Here is a 16782-nt window from a genome sequence, read left to right as displayed (position 1 = left end):
AGTTAGTACAATGATCTTGCGTTCACATAACTCCCGAATGAAATGTCCTTTGGTTTCGATGTGCTTCACTCGACCGCTTGACCGCTCTGCCTTCGCGAAACAAATACACCCCTGGTTATCCTCAAAAAGGGTTGTCGCTTCGTCTTGAGGCTCTCTTAACTCCTTCAGCAAACGTCTAATCCAAATGGCTTCCTTGCACGCAACGGTTAGCGCGTTATACTCAGCTTCTAACGAGGAGAGCGCAACGCACTCCTGACTTCTGCTGATCCAGCTAATGGGTCCTCCACCAAAGAAAAATACTATTCCAGTTGTGGACTTCCTTGTTCGTTGGTCACCAGCCCAATCGGAATCGGAGTAGCCGATCAACTTCCAGGCCAGCCCTGGTCCAAATTTCAGCTTCCAGTGTTTCGTCGCGTTTAGATACTGGAGAATCCGTTTAGCGGCTGCCCAGTCACTTTGATTTGGATCACTCACCTTCCTTCCCAATAGTCCTACGCTGATGGCTACATCCGGACGAGCGTTGACAGCCAGATAGAGCAAGGCTCCAACTAGGCTGCGATAGCGTGTTGTATCCGAGAACTGCTTGCTGTCACAATTATCGGTAACATACCCCGGGTTCATTGGGGTCTTGACCGGTGCTGAATTCCGCATTCCGAACTTGTCTACCAACTGTTCGATGTTCGAAGTGAGCCGCAACGAATAGTAACCTTCATCTCGCTCTATTTCAAAACCCAGAAAAAATCTGACTGGCCCAAGATCGGTTATGTCGAACTTGTCACGTAGCGCACAGTATACACGATTGATTTCGTCTTCGTTCATACATCCAATGATAAGGTCATCTACATACACCAGAAGATAAACGGTGATGGATCCGCTCCGTCTTATATATAGACATGGATCTGATTCGCACTGCTGGAACCGAAGGTCACGAAGCACGCCATCCAGCGCTTTGTTCCAGCACCTCGCTGATTGACGCAGACCGTATATACTCTTCTTGAGTCTGCACACAAGCTCCTCCTGCCCATTTACCTCGAAGCCCGGTGGCTGTCGCATGTACAGCTCTTCGTCCACGGTCCCGTTCAAATAGGCAGTTTTGACGTCATATTGCTTCAGGATTAATTTTTGCTTTCCGGCAACAGCTAGTAGCGCACGCAAAGTTGTTTGCCGCGTCACCGGAGCAAATACATCAGTGAAATCTACACCGAAACGCTGTGTGTAGCCTTTGGCTACAATTCGAGCCTTATGCTTGATCACTTTTCCCGTTTCGTCTCGTTTGAGTTTAAAAACCCATTTGGCTCCAATCACTTTCTTCCCAATCGGCAAACTCGTGAGTTCCCATGTCTCGTTAAGTTCATGAGCTTTTAGTTCATCTCTCATCGCACTATTCCACTCGGGTAAGGCCAAGGCCTGCCGGAAATCGTCCGGCTCTTCATTGTGTTTCACAAGTCCAACCACATAGTTCTCAAAATGTTTCGGTAGAACTCCACGAGTTTGTCGATCAGATCTTCTCAAGCACTGTTCATTTTCGAGATTTTCTTCTTCTAGTTCATTCTCTTCAAATCCCAGAAAGTCACTTTCATCCGTATTGTCAGCATCTTCATACACTGATTCTTCACCGATGGCTTCTTCTTCAATTACTTCCGTTTCATTCTCACCACCACTCATCGTTACTTCACAATCACCATCAACAGCTTCTTCAACGACCACTTGCTGCCGATCTTCATCTTCCGTTAGCTCCGATCCATTAGCCAATTCAATAAAGCGAGCATCGCGACTAATCACGACTCGATCCGTCGCACGATCAAGAAAGCGGAATCCTTTATGGTGATCCGAGTAGCCAACGAATACTAGCTTCTGAGCTTTCGGATCGAACTTCTTCCTTTTGTGGTCCGGAATGTGGACGTATGCATCACATCCGAACACCCGGAACCGAGTTAGATCTGGTTTCGTTCCAGTCCACATCTCATATGGGGTACGTTCAACGACACGGGAAGGTAGCCGATTTTGAATATATGCCGCGGTAAGCACAGCCTCACCCCAATAGCGTTTTGGTAAATCGGCGTCCAAAAGCATGCAATTGGCCATCTCTTGGAGAGAACGATTTTTCCGTTCCGCTACCCCATTCTGTTGGGGGGAGTAGGGAACGGTAAACTGTGTTTCAATACCTTCCGCCTTATAAAAGCTCAACAATTCGTGTCCGGTGAACTCACCTCCGCCATCCGACCTGATGACCCGAGGCTTCCGACCGAAAATGTTTTCAGTCCAGCGAACATACTCACGTATCTTAGCCGCTGCCTCAGCCTTAGATTTGAGGAGATACACCACACAAAATCTGCTAAAATCATCGATTACGGTCATCAGATACTTATTGCCGCTCGGTGTTGAGTGTTCCATCGGCCCACACAGATCGCTATAGCATATATGCATATATGGATTAAATCCAAAGGCTGCTTGGAACTACGCTCTACGATTGGCGGAAACGGACTCCGTGTCAACTTTCCTTGAAGACAACACTCGCACACAAGCTGCTGGCCACAGTCCTTAATATCCAATCCATTGGCCAAATCTTTTGATTTGATAACGCTCATAACACTGGGATCTCGATGGCCAAATCTCCTGTGCCAGGTGTGTTGACACCGATCGCTGTGATTTTCAATCATGACCGCCTTGCACTGCTCTGCCGTTTTGAGTATATACTGGTTGCCAACCGTATCGCCTACCGCAATCACCACTCCATCGGCCGTTCGGATCTCGCAGCAATTCACCTTGAACACAACGGCGAATCCTTTTAAAGCCAGTTTTCGAACGGAAATTAATCCACCCTCAAGCGACGGCACAAACAAGACATTCTCCAGTCTGATTACAATGCGATTTCCTTCACCATTCACACCAAACAGCACACCGTTGCCACATCCAGCCGACTTCGTTGTGGTACCATCTGCAAGTGTCACCTCGACTACGACATCTCTTTTAAACTCGTTAAAAAACTCACGGTCGTTGGTCATGTGGCATGTGCAGCCACTATCCACCGTCCAGGCACCAGCAATCGCTCCTCCGGCAATGAAGCACACAGCACCCTGTACTGTGCTCGAGCTTGCCGATGCATTCGGCTTCGATTTCCGTTCCGCCTGAACCTGTTTCGCTTGCTGCTCGCTGGATTTAGACGCAGACTGATCGGTGTTTTCATTTTTCTTCGCAGCCAGAAACCACCCGGCAGTTCTTTCGCATATGGCCTGGCATGTTACAGAAGAAGCACTTTCGTTTATCGTATTTCGGCTTAACTTCTGTTTTCAAAGCTCGTTCGTTGTTTCCGCTGGCTCCCGACTGGCTCGCCCGCTTCTGACATTCATCCCGCATTCGAGCCACAACCAAATCCATCGTCAAATCCTCTTGCGGGCGGTTTTCCAAAGAAGTGACGAAACTGTCGAAAGAGGGGGGCAAACTCCGCAACATCATAATGATTCGCAGCAACTCGCTCAATTCCACCCCGGCATTATCCAATCGTTCGTAGAGGCATTCAATTTCTTCAATGTGCCGCTCCACATCGCCACCCTCGCTTAGGTTCAATGCACATAGCTGCTGCAACAGCAGGGCCTGGTTGCCGATGGTCGCCTTCTCATGGTAAGTTTTGAGGTTATGCCACATTTCCCTCGCCGTAGTCGCCTTTTTAACAAAACGGAGCTGGCTGTCCTCCACGAATAAAGCGATGGTGGTGCGGGCCTTCCTATCATCCTTCTGCCACTGGCGGAACGCATCGTCAACTTCTTCCGGCTTCGGATCCGTGATGACGTGCCAAACTTCCTCTCGTTCCAGCATGGTCATCATCCGATATTTCCACGACACATAATTACTGCCGTTCAATTTGGCAAACGTAACTTTTACGTTGTCGGCCATCTTTCCACTTCTCACGTTGCACAGTCACTGAAACACTCGGAGAAAAAACGCGATTCCTCCGGAAAAACAACTGTTCCTTATATCCGTCCACTTTAACCGAAACCCTGGGTCCACAACCTGTGGGCAGAGCACCTTGCAGCGTACCGCGGATTATACGAAGAAGGACAAATCGACCGGAAAAGCAAGAGAAACTCGTGACGCGTGCTTTCAGAGGAAAGGAATAACTTTTATTGAAACAATGCTTTTGTTTACAGTTCAATCAGCACAAATGATCAAGAAATTATAAAGAAAGGTTTACTCTGTTTTTCGGAACGAGGGGCGCCTGAGTGGTTATTTTACTCCTAGTTAAATGTTTCTCAATGATAATTATCTTTCCGAGGCATAACGCATAATCGTATCTGTTCTGAGTTGTATGACACCCAAAATAGCAAATTTGGTAAATACAGCTTTGATAATATTTATAAGCACTGTTTGCTGTATTCAATAATGTTAATTTATTACTTAAATTCAAATTTCGAAGATAGTCATTTTGAAAAGAATTTTACTTCCACGTAAATAACAAATGCTTACAATTTGTTAAAATAAATTCAAATTCCTACGTCCCGCGTACGACGGCCACATGTAGGTACGCATGTATTGAGCTCAATGTAAACAAATCACATGGTAGATATGCGGTGATAACCATCGTACACATAAGTAACTGGTTTTTTTGGTGATTCTTTCGGATGTATTGGTTTCGGTCTTCTCCACGAATGCATTCCTCAGGTGAAAAGAGATAGCTCTTAATGTGAATGGAACGATCTTCGGTCGTCGTGTCAAACCCGTAGCGGAACAGGTGAGTGAGGTGAAGTTTTCAGTCCCACTAAAATAGGCCACCGTTTTGGTCGTTTGGATGTGAGTTTGAGCATACATTCATCTCTTTTCCAGCAAATCAATCACAAAATCCTGATCCGAGTGCGTTCACCAAGTGATGTGGCATAGCTGATACGGGACTAAATCATTCAAAATGATCGATTCTTTGCTGGATCTACGCTCGGTCAATCTGATCAATTTTCTGTTCGTGCAGCTGATTGTGATTATTGTGGTGCTGGGCGGTTTGATTGCCACCATAGAAAAGTATTTGCCAACCGCAATCAGGCAAACGTTCCGCTACGGGAAACATGCTCTCAAGGGACCCCAAGACCGTTTGGTGTCCCTGTTGGAAGTGCCGAAGTCATGGTTCAAGCACTTCTACGTGTTTGCTGCCGTTTGGTCCACGGCAGGGTTCTACTTCATGGCGAGCAATTACTTCGCTGGACAACCTGCACCCAGCTATGTGATTGACTTCCTCGACATTATGGCCACCACGAAGCGAACTGCTAGAAGTAAGATTAATTTGCACATTTGAATTACTGTTACAAATTAACACCTCTTGATATTTTAGCCACTCCCACCGAAACAATGGTAGCCATCACCCTAATAACGCTACAATGCTGGCGAAGGTTTTACGAAACTTGGTTCGTTCAGGTGTTTTCCAACAAGCTGAAAATGAATCTGTCCGCCTATCTGGTGGGATACATCCACTACTTTGGCACGGTAGTCGTTATCCTTTCGCAAGCCGAAGGATTCATACGTTCGGATGGCCTCCCACTGCCATACAGGTTCGAGCTGACCCCCCGGCTAGCCTTCTGGACCGGGGTGTTCTTCTACGCCTGGCGCTACCAGTTCCAGTCGAATCTGATTCTGGCCAACCTGCGGAAAGACCGCACCGGAAAGGTGACCAACCAGAAGCACTCCATACCGCGGGGTGGGTACTTCGAGCTGGTGTCGTCACCGCATATGTTCTTCGAGATTGTGATGTACGTTGCCCTGTATGCAATTACGGCGAGGAACACGTCTGCGGTGTACGTGCTTGCATGGGTGCTATCCAATCAGACGATGAATGCATGGCTGACGCACCAATGGTATCGGGAGAATTTCGCTGACTATCCGGCCCGGAGACGTGCCGTGTTTCCTCATGTGTTGTGATTGTGCGGGCGGCGAGGGACGCGTGGCTGATGGGTTTACCCGGTTCGAAACGGATGTTTTCCTCTCTGGGGTGGAAGGAAGAAGGTAATGTGGGGTTTTACGATTCAACGCAAATTGTTTCGCTTGCGGATGGTTTCTTGTGCCGGCGTTGCTTCATGGGTTCGGTATTTGCATTGGCAAAGTGTGTGCTGTTTGTTTCTTGTTGTGATGGATCGAGCTGTTTGCAGAGTACTACGCAGCATAATGTACTTCAAATACATTGGGAAATTGCAACACTATTATAAGTTTTTTTGTAATCAAAATTGAACCACATTTTTAGATAATCTAACTTGATTCCACACATCGTGAAAATGGTAGAATTTTTTAGAAATCAACCAAAGTTTACCTGATTTTTTATTAAATAAAAAATCTTCTTTAGCTTAGTGAATTTTAGAAATTTCCATCGGTGTTAGAACATTAACAAAATATTAGTTAATTTTCCGTAAAATTCTATGAATGCCTTTATAAAATGCAAATACTACAAAAAATCTGGAGTAACACTTGTGCTTGAAATATTTCGTTTTTGCAAGAAACGTTCATACATTGTCATACAGTTCCACCCTAGAACACAAATACAGAGTTTTAATGAACATTTTTATAATTTATTTAAAGTAATTTTACTGGGATGTTGATACTGCCTCGATGAATTAGTTTTATTTATTATGCAATTAAAACATAAAAAATGAAGCATTTCGTTGCAAGTTTGTTTGGAAATAGATTGAAAGAAGTTCGACAGCTAAAAGAGGTTGAAGTGCAGAAAAACGTTATACCAACCTACTAACCGTGTGACGCAACTAAGAGGGGATTTTGGGGTTCAAAGAAACCCCCTTCCCCCAGAGCTGAAAAAAAAAATCTTAGAATTACTTAATATTGTTCAAAATCAACAATAAGCTGTATTAGAACAGTAAATTAAGTATATTAACCGTTTTGTTCTTGTACGTAGTGAATTTCTAATTTAAGGCCCCCAAAGAGTTTTATAAATGTTCTCATTTATCTGAAAAAATACACTACAAATTTTGTACGAGAAGTTTATCAAACATCATGCAAACATGTATGCATATTGAGACCATTTAAACAACTGATTGATGCAAAATTCGATTCTTCAAAAATCGCTTTGTCAGATCAGAAATTAGCCAAATTTTATGTTGAAGGTCAGTGTACGTAAATTCGTTTTTAACGATTACGAATAAAAATTCTAGGAAAGATTAAGGTTCCGTTCCTAAGCTGAAAAATCACACATATTCGTTGCGCTGAATGATCACTCTGTTTGTTGAAGAAATTGAAATAATAGCATAGTCGAAGAGTTATCAAACGCTATCACATGTGTATGTGTATCCAAAGATTCTACCACATTAACGCGAATTCCATCACCCCTAATGCTATTTCCCCGAATTTGCAATTATCTTGATATGATGACATTGATGACATTTCCCCATGATATTGGGATTCGGGGTAATGTCATTCGGGGTTGTGGGTCGTTCGGGATTTCGGAATTCAAGGTAATGGAATTCGGGGTGATGGCATTCGGGGTAATGGCATTCGGGTTAATGGGGTAGAATCGTATCCAAATGTAGCGTGGATGAACTTTCAAACAAAATACGATGTATGAAGATGTTATCTATCACAATATTGTAATCTTATTTAGTCATTCACCATTTACATTTGAAAAGTAAAATCTACGCTACTTAAAACTGTGTACTGTAGATAAAAAGCATATTCCCTCTAATTAGCGGTGTTAGTTTTTAAAAAGTTGTATTAATAGAGTGGATTAAGCTTGCAAATTGGTTTCGTTTTTATTAGTGATCCTTTATAAGAGAGATAGGTGGAAGCTGACATTTCTGTCAAAGTGTGAGCCAATCGAGCAGCTGCGTTGAGGATTGTTCATTTTATAAAGTGGACACTTTGTTTATGCTATGCTTTTTTATTTATTGATAAAATCGTAATCAGTTTTCTGTGCATCGTTCAACTATTATTCTACAATGTTATGAAAGTTTTTACAAAAACTACTAAGAAAAGCTTTTGGTCAAAGTTAAACATTATTTTTCGCATAAAAACATTTTCATTTTCATGAACAATGTTGTATATTGGTATCCTTTGCTATTGCACGAAAAAAATCAAGAATATTGCTCCATTTTCTGACACTAGGTCACTCTACTGATTTATCTATTTCTGGTCAAATTTGCTGATAAACCATCCTTTTACTCCTAGCAAGAAAGAAAAGTAAAAAAGCGTGCTCAAAATTAGTTTAGATTACTAAAGAAACTGTATCTGTATAAACGAGAGTGAAATTGTGAGTTTCAATTGCATTCTTAGATACAAATTTTACTCTTTATGGTCATTTTACTAAAAAGTCTCATACTTTTAAAATAATGTACGACCTACAGCAAATTGTAATTGTTTTTCTCCAAACATTTCAATCGGCAATCTCAGAATAACATATTATGAAAATAATTCATGGAAAATAAATTCGATTTCCATTTTTGATGATTGCCATTGTGCTTTGAGAGGTCTTCTGAAAATAAAGCATTTGTTGTGCTTTCAATGTGACGTGGGAATTAAATAAGCAACTCTATGAATGCGTAGGTTATTTTTCTTATTAATACTTTATTAGTAATTTCGCCAGGGCGTACTTTGAACCTACAAATTCTACTCATATCAGTTATCTCTAAATTTAAAACAGTTTTCTCAAAAAAATCGCTTAGAATGATTTTATAATATCTGGACAATTGTTGGACCAAACATAACTTGTTATTTTTCAGCAGGTTCTGATTGATGATGCTTTCGATGAACAAGCCTTTTTGGAAAATAAAAAAATAGGTTGTCAAATTTTCCAGCCAATTTTTAACAATCATTGATTTTGACAATCTTCAAAAATCGATAGTTTTAAACGTTCTTCCTTATTTGTCTTCTTCTTCTTCTTCTTCTTTCTGGCGTTACGTCCCCACTGGGACAGAGCCTGCTTCTCTGCTTAGTGTTCTTATGAGCACTTCCACAGTTATTAACTGAGAGCTTACTGTGCCAATGACCATTTTTGCATGCGTATATCGTGTGGCAGGTACGATGATACTTTATACCCTGGGAAGTCGAGAAAATTTTCAACCCGAAAAGATCCTCGACCGGTGGGATTCGAACCCACGACCCTCAGCTTGGTCTTGCTGAATAGCTGCGCGTTTACCGTCAAGGGTGTTGACCCCCTTCCTCCTTATTCGTGTGAAATTTAATTACTTCGGAAACTTTTTTTTATTATCACAACATTGTACAATATTAGTCGAAAGATGTACTGAAAACCGATTGCGATTTCATTGATCAATTGAAAAGATGTAGCATGCACAAGGTGTTCACTTTATAAAATGAACGGTTTATGGACAAAAGGTCGAAAGACAAAAAGTCGAAAGGACAAAAGGTCGAAAGGACAAAAGGTCGAAAACGATTTGCATGGTGGGAAATATTTCCTTCTTTGAAAAAAGATTTTCGACCTTTTGTCCCTTCTTTTTTGTTCTTCGACCTTTTGTCCTTTCGACCTTTTGTCTTTCGACCTTTCGTCCTTTCGACCTTTTGTGTTTCGACCTTTTGTCTTTCGACCTTTTGTCATAGATTCAAAATGAACATATGTTTGTTTTGAACTTTTCTTGAGGAATAATGCTTGAAATTATTTCGGTGAAAGTTGTTTTGCTTAGAACAAAAATATGATTTTTTTTACATTTTTGAATTTTTGTCAATTTGCGATATTTAGTTGTTTTAATTTTTTCCGCTGTTTATTCGTTTGGAAATGTATCGAAGATCTATAAAGAATCAAAATACACTTTTTAGCAAGTCTTGTCCCTGTCATGTCAATATTATTCTCGAGCAAATTCTGCATTGCTGGTCTGTTGCCAAATCATTCCATTTTGCTTCTGCTTATCTGTCATATAAAGGATCACTAGTTTTTAATAATGTTCATTAATTCTATTTCGTGATCCTGAGAAGATCCGTCACAACTTGGCGAAAATTGAAGGTTTTTTTTGTTAGTATAGACCAAATATACCATATCCGATTTTGTATTTTAACACCAGAAAAAAAAAATGCACTAGATAACATTTAGATATTCCGTTAGTAACAGTTGCAGTAACTCTTTAAAAGATTCCTCCATGAATTTCTATGAAGATTTCAAGAATATTGACTCTACGGAATCTTTAAAGGATTTTTCGATTAATTTCAAAAGAAATTTCTTCAGGAATTCCCCGAAGAATTTGATTAAGTATTTTCTTTCCAGGAGTTCATTCTTTCTAGAATTATGTCTCGGAGCGCAACCTAGTAGCAAAATTAAACTTTTTGCATCCAGATGTCCTTGACTTTCTGAACAACTTTGCCGAAGACTCGAACTTTCTATCTCATTTGGATCACAAGATAGAACATAATTAAAATGCTCAATTTCATATGCTTACTAACGCCACCTTGCGGTTTGCGCAACTAAACTATTGCGAATTAAATTATCTGCTTTCCGAATGTCCTTAGTCCGCTGGACAACTTTGGTGAAGATCTATTTGTTGCAAATCTCGGGGTATAACAGAGTGAATTTACCTGTTAAAAATGATGCTAGACTTTAAATCGAGTGCAAGTTGAAGAGCCCGAGCAAGCTTAGTTTTTTCGTTGCGTCGTCGGATTGTTACGTTACGTGAAGCTGAAAGTGGATTGTGGCTGCTCAGTCAAGGATTGTTGCTAAATGCATAAGTTAGTGAGCTCGTTTCATGTTTTTATTTCAAATCTGTAAAATTTGTATGACCACATTTAATCGTTCAACGGTGAAATGGTAATATGATTTTTCAACAAACTATGAATGGACTCTTATATATAAACTGTTCATGTTTTACATTTTTTTTTTCCAAAAAAAAACATTTATTTTTACCTTTGTTTTTGTAATTGAAGACATATTTTGGATGATTCGACACTATGAGTGTAGATTTTTACTTTATTCAACAAACTTGCAGAGGATTGTCGGCATAAGAATAAGAGTGTTCTGTGATGGTCCAGCCAATCGAGTTTATTTTTTATTTTTCATATGAATAAATTATGATAACACATGCTTTCCTCCTTACCGCTGTAGGAATGATGCGTTTAGATGCTTGTTGAACAAACTTTGAATGGTTTGTCACTTTGAGTGTCGACATTATTTTCTTCTACTTGGAAATTGTTCATATTAATTGAAAATATTATATTCAAAGACATGTTTATATCTCACAAATAATTGTTTATCATGGTCTAAAAGCTTATCAAAGTGAATTATGTGACCCAACGATCCTCCCAATCAACAAACATCCCTCGCAGTAACCTTTGTGGAGATGCAGAGGCAAACACGGCCTCCAAATAGCAAAGGTTACGCACTAACATTCCTTCCCCCAATCCCACGCCGTTATTGACCCTGTATAAATAGAGGAACTGAATTATGCACACTGAAAAAGTTTATGGCCAATCCCAGCCGAACTTCTACTTGATTCTATGTGCAATGTGCATTTTCACTGACCTCGGTCAATCACGGAATAGGCAAATATGATGCGCCACCATCATAGAGGTCGCTGGGGAAGAAGGAGAGAAATGTCACTGAAAATGTTTGTTTACTCCAAAATTCAATTTTTCAACCCAAAAATTAGATCATAGTCAATTAATTATTGAACTATTTTCCATTGGCATAATCATTTCGACCATTCATCCTTCCGATACGCGTGATTTCACAACAAATTTAACCACTAACAAAGAATCCGGAAGTTTATAACCTATGCCAAACACCAATTTTCAATTTTTTCCCACTGAACACTGACCGGATCTGTACATTTTCGAAGGAACAACATTTTATCATGTTTTTCAATGCTCTCTGATCGTCTACAAAATAACTTTGCCGAGAAAAAGAGTAAATTTCTTCCTATGCTGCACACGGTGCGTTCTCAACACAACCTCTTTTTTGACGGTTCTCCTACTAGCCACCAGATGTCGAAGTGATCGTTTAGCTTTAAACATATTAGCCTATAACAGCCATTGATAGGGGGAAGTTTAGACTGACTAAGCTAAGCTAAAGATGATGCTAGACTTTGAATCACCCCCAATATTCAACTGAGTGTTGCAATATTTTTTTTTAGTGAGTCCGTGGTTATAACGGATAGTGTATATCCGATTTTGTATTTATGCGCCAGAAAATTTGATATTAAAAAATGCTGTAGGAAATTTTAGGTATTGCGCTATGAACTGTTACAAAAACTAGACAAAAGGTTCTTCCAAGAATTTCTGTGGAGATTTCAATATTGTTGACTCTACGAATTCCTTAAAGGATTTCTCGATTTACTTCTTTAGATTTTTTACGGAATTCCCCCGAGAATTTGGTCATGTATTTTTTTTTTCTGGCATTCCTTTTTTCAAGAATATGTCTAGGAGCTTTTTCCACTATTCCTCAAAAATGCTCGCCATGTATTCTTCCAAGGATTTCTTCAGAGATTCTAACCAGAATTTTTTTCTGAGATTCATCCTAGAAATTCTTAAAGCAAAGCAGTCTTCTGGAAATGTTTCCTAGAACACCACCAAGGGTTCTTCCTAGAATTCTAAAAGGCACTCGTTTAGAAAGTTTTTGAGTAAAAAAAACTTTAAGGATTGTTCCAAGAATCTTAAATAAGTTTTTCTTGTGATATTTCTATGAATTGCCTTACAAATACTTGTGCGAATTTCGCCGGGAATCCATTCAAAATATCTTCGAAGTATTTTTTTCCTGTTTTTTTTTTCAAGAATTTTATTATGAATTTCATATGCAGAAACCACCCAAATGCGTTGAAAAATATCGTCAATGCTACTCCATTGAACATTATTCCAGAGATTGCCATATGATTCTTGCAAAAAAATCTTCTTATGGATTTATCCAGAGGTTCAATCTTGAGAAGAAAAAATACTCCTGCTAGATATTTTCCACATTTTGGTTGATTCCATCGATTCCTTGAAAAGATTTTTCAAAGAATCCTTCAGCTATTCCTGGACGGATTTTTTCTGTAAATCCTCCTAAAATCCTTAGATTTCTGGGAGAATTTCTCCCTATATTCTTGCAACGATTTATCCAGGTTTGTTAATGATTTTTTCTATTGGATTTTTTTTTATTGGAATTAGTCTAAAACTTTTACAAAAATTTCTCAAGAAATTTTTTTAGTGGTCTACTTTCTGAATTCCTGCTTGGATTCCAAAAGAATATTTTTTCTAATTTTCTAAACGATTGGTGGCTTCATATTTAATTAATTATATACCATAAGCTCGGATACAAACAGCTTACATTTCTCCAAACCGAGTTCAGTTCAGTAATTCTCTTTAAAAATCATTTCAAACGCTTCGACGAATCAATTAGTGCTAACGAAATTAGGTACCTAAACGGATAAACAATCCGTCAATTTTTTTTTTCTTTATTATTGAGATTTTCAGCCCTAGGCTGGTTCATCTCATACCACGCCCGTCAAATTAATTAAGCATAAAATGAGGATCTTGATCGAAAAGTTTTGCAATTCAAAGAATCCTATCAGGAGACAAAACTACAAATCAAAGCTCAGGACGCTGTGATAGAAATGAGAATCCAACAATCAAACGTTCCGCACTGTTTTGCTTTTCCGACTTTACTGGAATGTATATTTCAGAAAATAATAACGAATTTCATTATTCCACTATTTAAAATCACAAACAAGTTACACACACATATTCTCCTCTCCTCGGAAATTGACTGAACGAAGTAGACGATAGATTCTCCCGATTAAATTTCCCGCGTTGCTTAGGACTAGGACAGTTGAGTTTATTGAATCCGCAAAATCGATTTCCATTTTGTTTTTGACACTGAAATATCACTGTATAATGTGGTAGAAGAGGAACGCACACTTCTAGCTGTTCGGCTTACAAGCTATCCACGATTAGAGACTGAGAAAAAGACGCAATCGAAATGAGTTCGATAGACCATTAGTGAGCAGCCATTGCATTGAGCCCACCCGTCGCCATCTTCCTACACCTTTCCCAAAATATCGTGCGTGTACATCTTCTTTCGGTAGCCTCGTTTGACCACCATCTTAACCGCAACTACCAGCATTACGATACAGGCCACGTAAAGCAGGGCGCCCATCCGGATGTCCATCTCGTTCAAGACATTGCCAAACGTTCGGTTGGAGTGAAAGTCGTCACCTAGCCCGTTTTGGACCAACTTTTGCGGCACAAGGCTTGCCTCTTGCAAACCCAACGGATTCCTACTGTCGAAACTGTACATCCGCTTCAGGAAATGCAGCACCTCCAGAACGTTCCACTCATGTCCATCCTTCAATGTGTACTGCTGGTGGTTGTGGTGGTTGGTAAGAATAGGCTTACGACACTCCGGGCACATTGCGTCCGAAGGGAATTGGATCTTCGGGTGATCCGAATCCTCCGTAGTATCGCCAGACAGTCGTTTGTTAACTTCGTTGTGACTGGACCACAACCATAGGACGGCATCGTCCTTGCTGGTCACGTTCCATATTTTGTTACGTGCTGCCATCTGTTGGAAATGGTTGGAACAATCGGAACATCCGAAGAAGTACTTGATGTAACCATGCATGGCCTGCAGAATCTCCAAAGGATCCGTTGAAATCTCCGATTCGGCTGCTTGGACGGTCATGTAGTGGAACAAAGTCCACAAACCACACGGATATCGTCTAAGGCCGTCCTTGGTACTCGAGCAACCTATCCACCGATTAGACGAGAACACGGGTGCCCTATTCTGCTCTAGTATCTTGATTTGGCTCGCATAACTTTCGACATTAACTTCCTTTTCGGCGTTCAACACATATTGTCTAACTTCCTTCAAGAATTTCATGCCGTTCTCATTAAATGGGAAATACCTTACCAAAACATTCAGGAATCGCTGCAACGCCAACAGTCTCTCCCCCTCGATCGTTTTGAACCGGACCACCTCGTGGAACAGTGCAAATTTCACGGCTTCTTCCAAGTCCGCCTGATATACTACCCCCGGACCTAGTTCCTTTATCTTACTGCGCAAAGCATCTTCCTGTTTCTTCTCCATGATTTCCGAGATGTTCGGCTCCGAGGAAGACTCCTTACTTGTCGCCTTGGTGGATACTTCAGTCACGCTGATGTGGTGCTCGTTCAGGTGTTTTCGAATAGCTGCCGAAACTTTTTCGCGAGTGAACTCATCCACTGGAAGCTTAATCTCGCTCATCGTCTTCGCGATGATCACTTTCAGCCCACTGGGTTCGGTCGCATCGTGAATTCGTTTCACAGCCACTACCGGTGTGTCCATGAAGTCTAGCAATACCTGACTGCCGACGGACGTTCCGTTGGGATCGTTTTCGTTGACTACGTAGGCGTACTTTGGTGGTTCGACATCACCGCTTTTGGCAAAGAGGTTGGCTTTTTCAAAATTTGGGTCCAACGGGGTGAAGTGGGGCCATTTGGGTGGTTTGTGAGTTACGTTATGTAAGTTCTCGATCAGAGCATTGATCACATCGGATTCTGCGTGGGCCGTTATCGGGATGCCTGTTGAGAGGGTTGAAGAGATTGTTAGTATTTTGAAAACGTGACAAAGTCGTTTTTGGAGTCTAGAGATCAAAGGCAACATATAATATATCAGCGAATATTAGAAATTTTTACCTAAGCTAATTATTTTTCTTTCTGGCTTTACGTTCACACTGGGACAGAGCCTGCTTCTCAGCTTATTGTTCTTATGGGCACTTGTACATTTATTACTTTACTTTACTTCCTTTTTCATTATAGTTTCAACTACGAATGCCAGGTGAGGTATCAGCTGGTCTTGGGTGATTTTTCGGTTTGTTATCGGGCCTTCATGGAACCGGTCCCAGATAAGTCAATTTTATTTTATTTTTTTTGGGTTAACCGACGGTTACCAACTAAAATTGACAATTTTGAACTTTTTTTTCATTTGCTGGGGGGATACGGGTTAAAACCGTTCCCCTGTTTTCCCCTGTGTACGCGGCTCTCCGTTAGGCTGCTTCAAGCTCCATCCGAAATTTCCCAGGAGTTCCTACTAAAGTAGAATGTACTGTAATCCTATGTGTCCCTAACTAGTTCTAAGATTTTCCCACACTCACTTGTGAAATTTATTCATCAACTCGATGGTGCTAAATTATTCCAGAAATTCTGCTAATAATTTGTATAATAGTTTGTTACTAACTTCCATAGCTATGTTTCTCATTTTTGGAACAGAACAACAGGAGTAACGGTAGGATATACAAGGCTGGTAGCGAGTCACTTTTTAGTGACTTGGTAACTTTTTTTTTCGTCAAAAAGTCACTTTTTTCAACTATTTGAGCTAATTTTTTAAAGAACGGCCTTTTTACAATTTAGGCTAAGTTTTAAGTTAGGACATCACCAGAACTACTTTAGTATCACAATATTGGTTCATGTATTTCTTGTGAAAAAAAAAACTTGGAAAAAAGCTAATCTTTCATAGAGTTCCACGTAATTCTTAATGGTATCTAAGTTATTATTAGTATGGTGTAAGTTCATTGTTATAAAATTAAAGGTCTAAATGATTAGTATTCATTTTTAATATCTCGTACATTCTTGTTTAATAAGAATGTTTATACCTTGTGATAGATAATTAGATGTTTATCTTCTATTGTCGAACATTACGTCTTAAAATATGCATCCTAAATTATTCTCTATGCCTTCAACATTCTTTCTCTTTATAATTTACAAAATCTTTAATATAGATATTGAACACTAAAATGAAAAAAAAAAAAATAATGTTCAAGAGTAAAAACTTATCTTATTTCTTAGGACAGACTTTTTGCAAACCAAACCTTTGAAAAGGGCCGGATAGATCTTAGCTAGAGTATAAAAAACCCC

General features: G+C 40.1%; 3 protein-coding genes across 4 annotated transcripts in view; 2 read left to right on the top strand and 1 right to left on the bottom strand.

Moving 5' to 3' along the window:
* The window catches only part of LOC5575737 (SPARC-related modular calcium-binding protein 2), a 217609-nt gene that overhangs the window by 22136 nt on the left and 178691 nt on the right, over nucleotides 1–16782 (top strand). The gene's annotated exons all lie outside the window — the stretch shown is intronic.
* LOC5575734 (polyprenol reductase) lies at nucleotides 3828–6623 on the top strand. 2 transcript variants are annotated; one of them, XM_011495349.2, is made up of 3 exons: nucleotides 3828–4729; nucleotides 4822–5258; nucleotides 5318–6623. In XM_011495349.2, the coding sequence occupies exons 2-3, from the start codon at nucleotides 4901–4903 to the stop codon at nucleotides 5899–5901; spliced, it is 942 nt and encodes a 313-aa protein (XP_011493651.1). In that variant the 5' UTR covers nucleotides 3828–4729; nucleotides 4822–4900; the 3' UTR covers nucleotides 5902–6623. The 2 variants fall into 2 exon arrangements, with proteins under 2 accessions (XP_011493651.1, XP_001655836.1); XM_001655786.2 differs by lacking the exon at nucleotides 3828–4729 and having other exon boundaries at nucleotides 4736–5258.
* Nucleotides 13521–15547, bottom strand: LOC110675350 (sulfhydryl oxidase 1-like). Its single transcript, XM_021840032.1, has one exon. The coding sequence runs from the start codon at nucleotides 15530–15532 to the stop codon at nucleotides 13931–13933; it is 1602 nt and encodes a 533-aa protein (XP_021695724.1). The 5' UTR covers nucleotides 15533–15547; the 3' UTR covers nucleotides 13521–13930.

The sequence above is a fragment of the Aedes aegypti genome, chromosome 2 (assembly GCF_002204515.2).
Source record: "Aedes aegypti strain LVP_AGWG chromosome 2, AaegL5.0 Primary Assembly, whole genome shotgun sequence".
Classification (NCBI taxonomy): Eukaryota; Metazoa; Arthropoda; class Insecta; order Diptera; family Culicidae; genus Aedes; species Aedes aegypti.
The sequence above is the reverse complement of the archived record's forward strand: the minus strand, read 5'-3'. Positions and strand labels throughout refer to the sequence as shown.

Excerpts from the sequence above, each read along its gene's own strand:
- LOC5575734 (XM_011495349.2), top strand. The coding sequence starts at position 4,901 with ATGATCGATTCTTTGCTGGATCTACGCTCGGTCAATCTGATCAATTTT. Across the intron at positions 5,259-5,317 it reads CACGAAGCGAACTGCTAGAA|CCACTCCCACCGAAACAATG; the intron begins GTAAGATTAATT and ends TTGATATTTTAG.
- LOC110675350 (XM_021840032.1), bottom strand. The coding sequence starts at position 15,532 with ATGTTGCCTTTGATCTCTAGACTCCAAAAACGACTTTGTCACGTTTTC.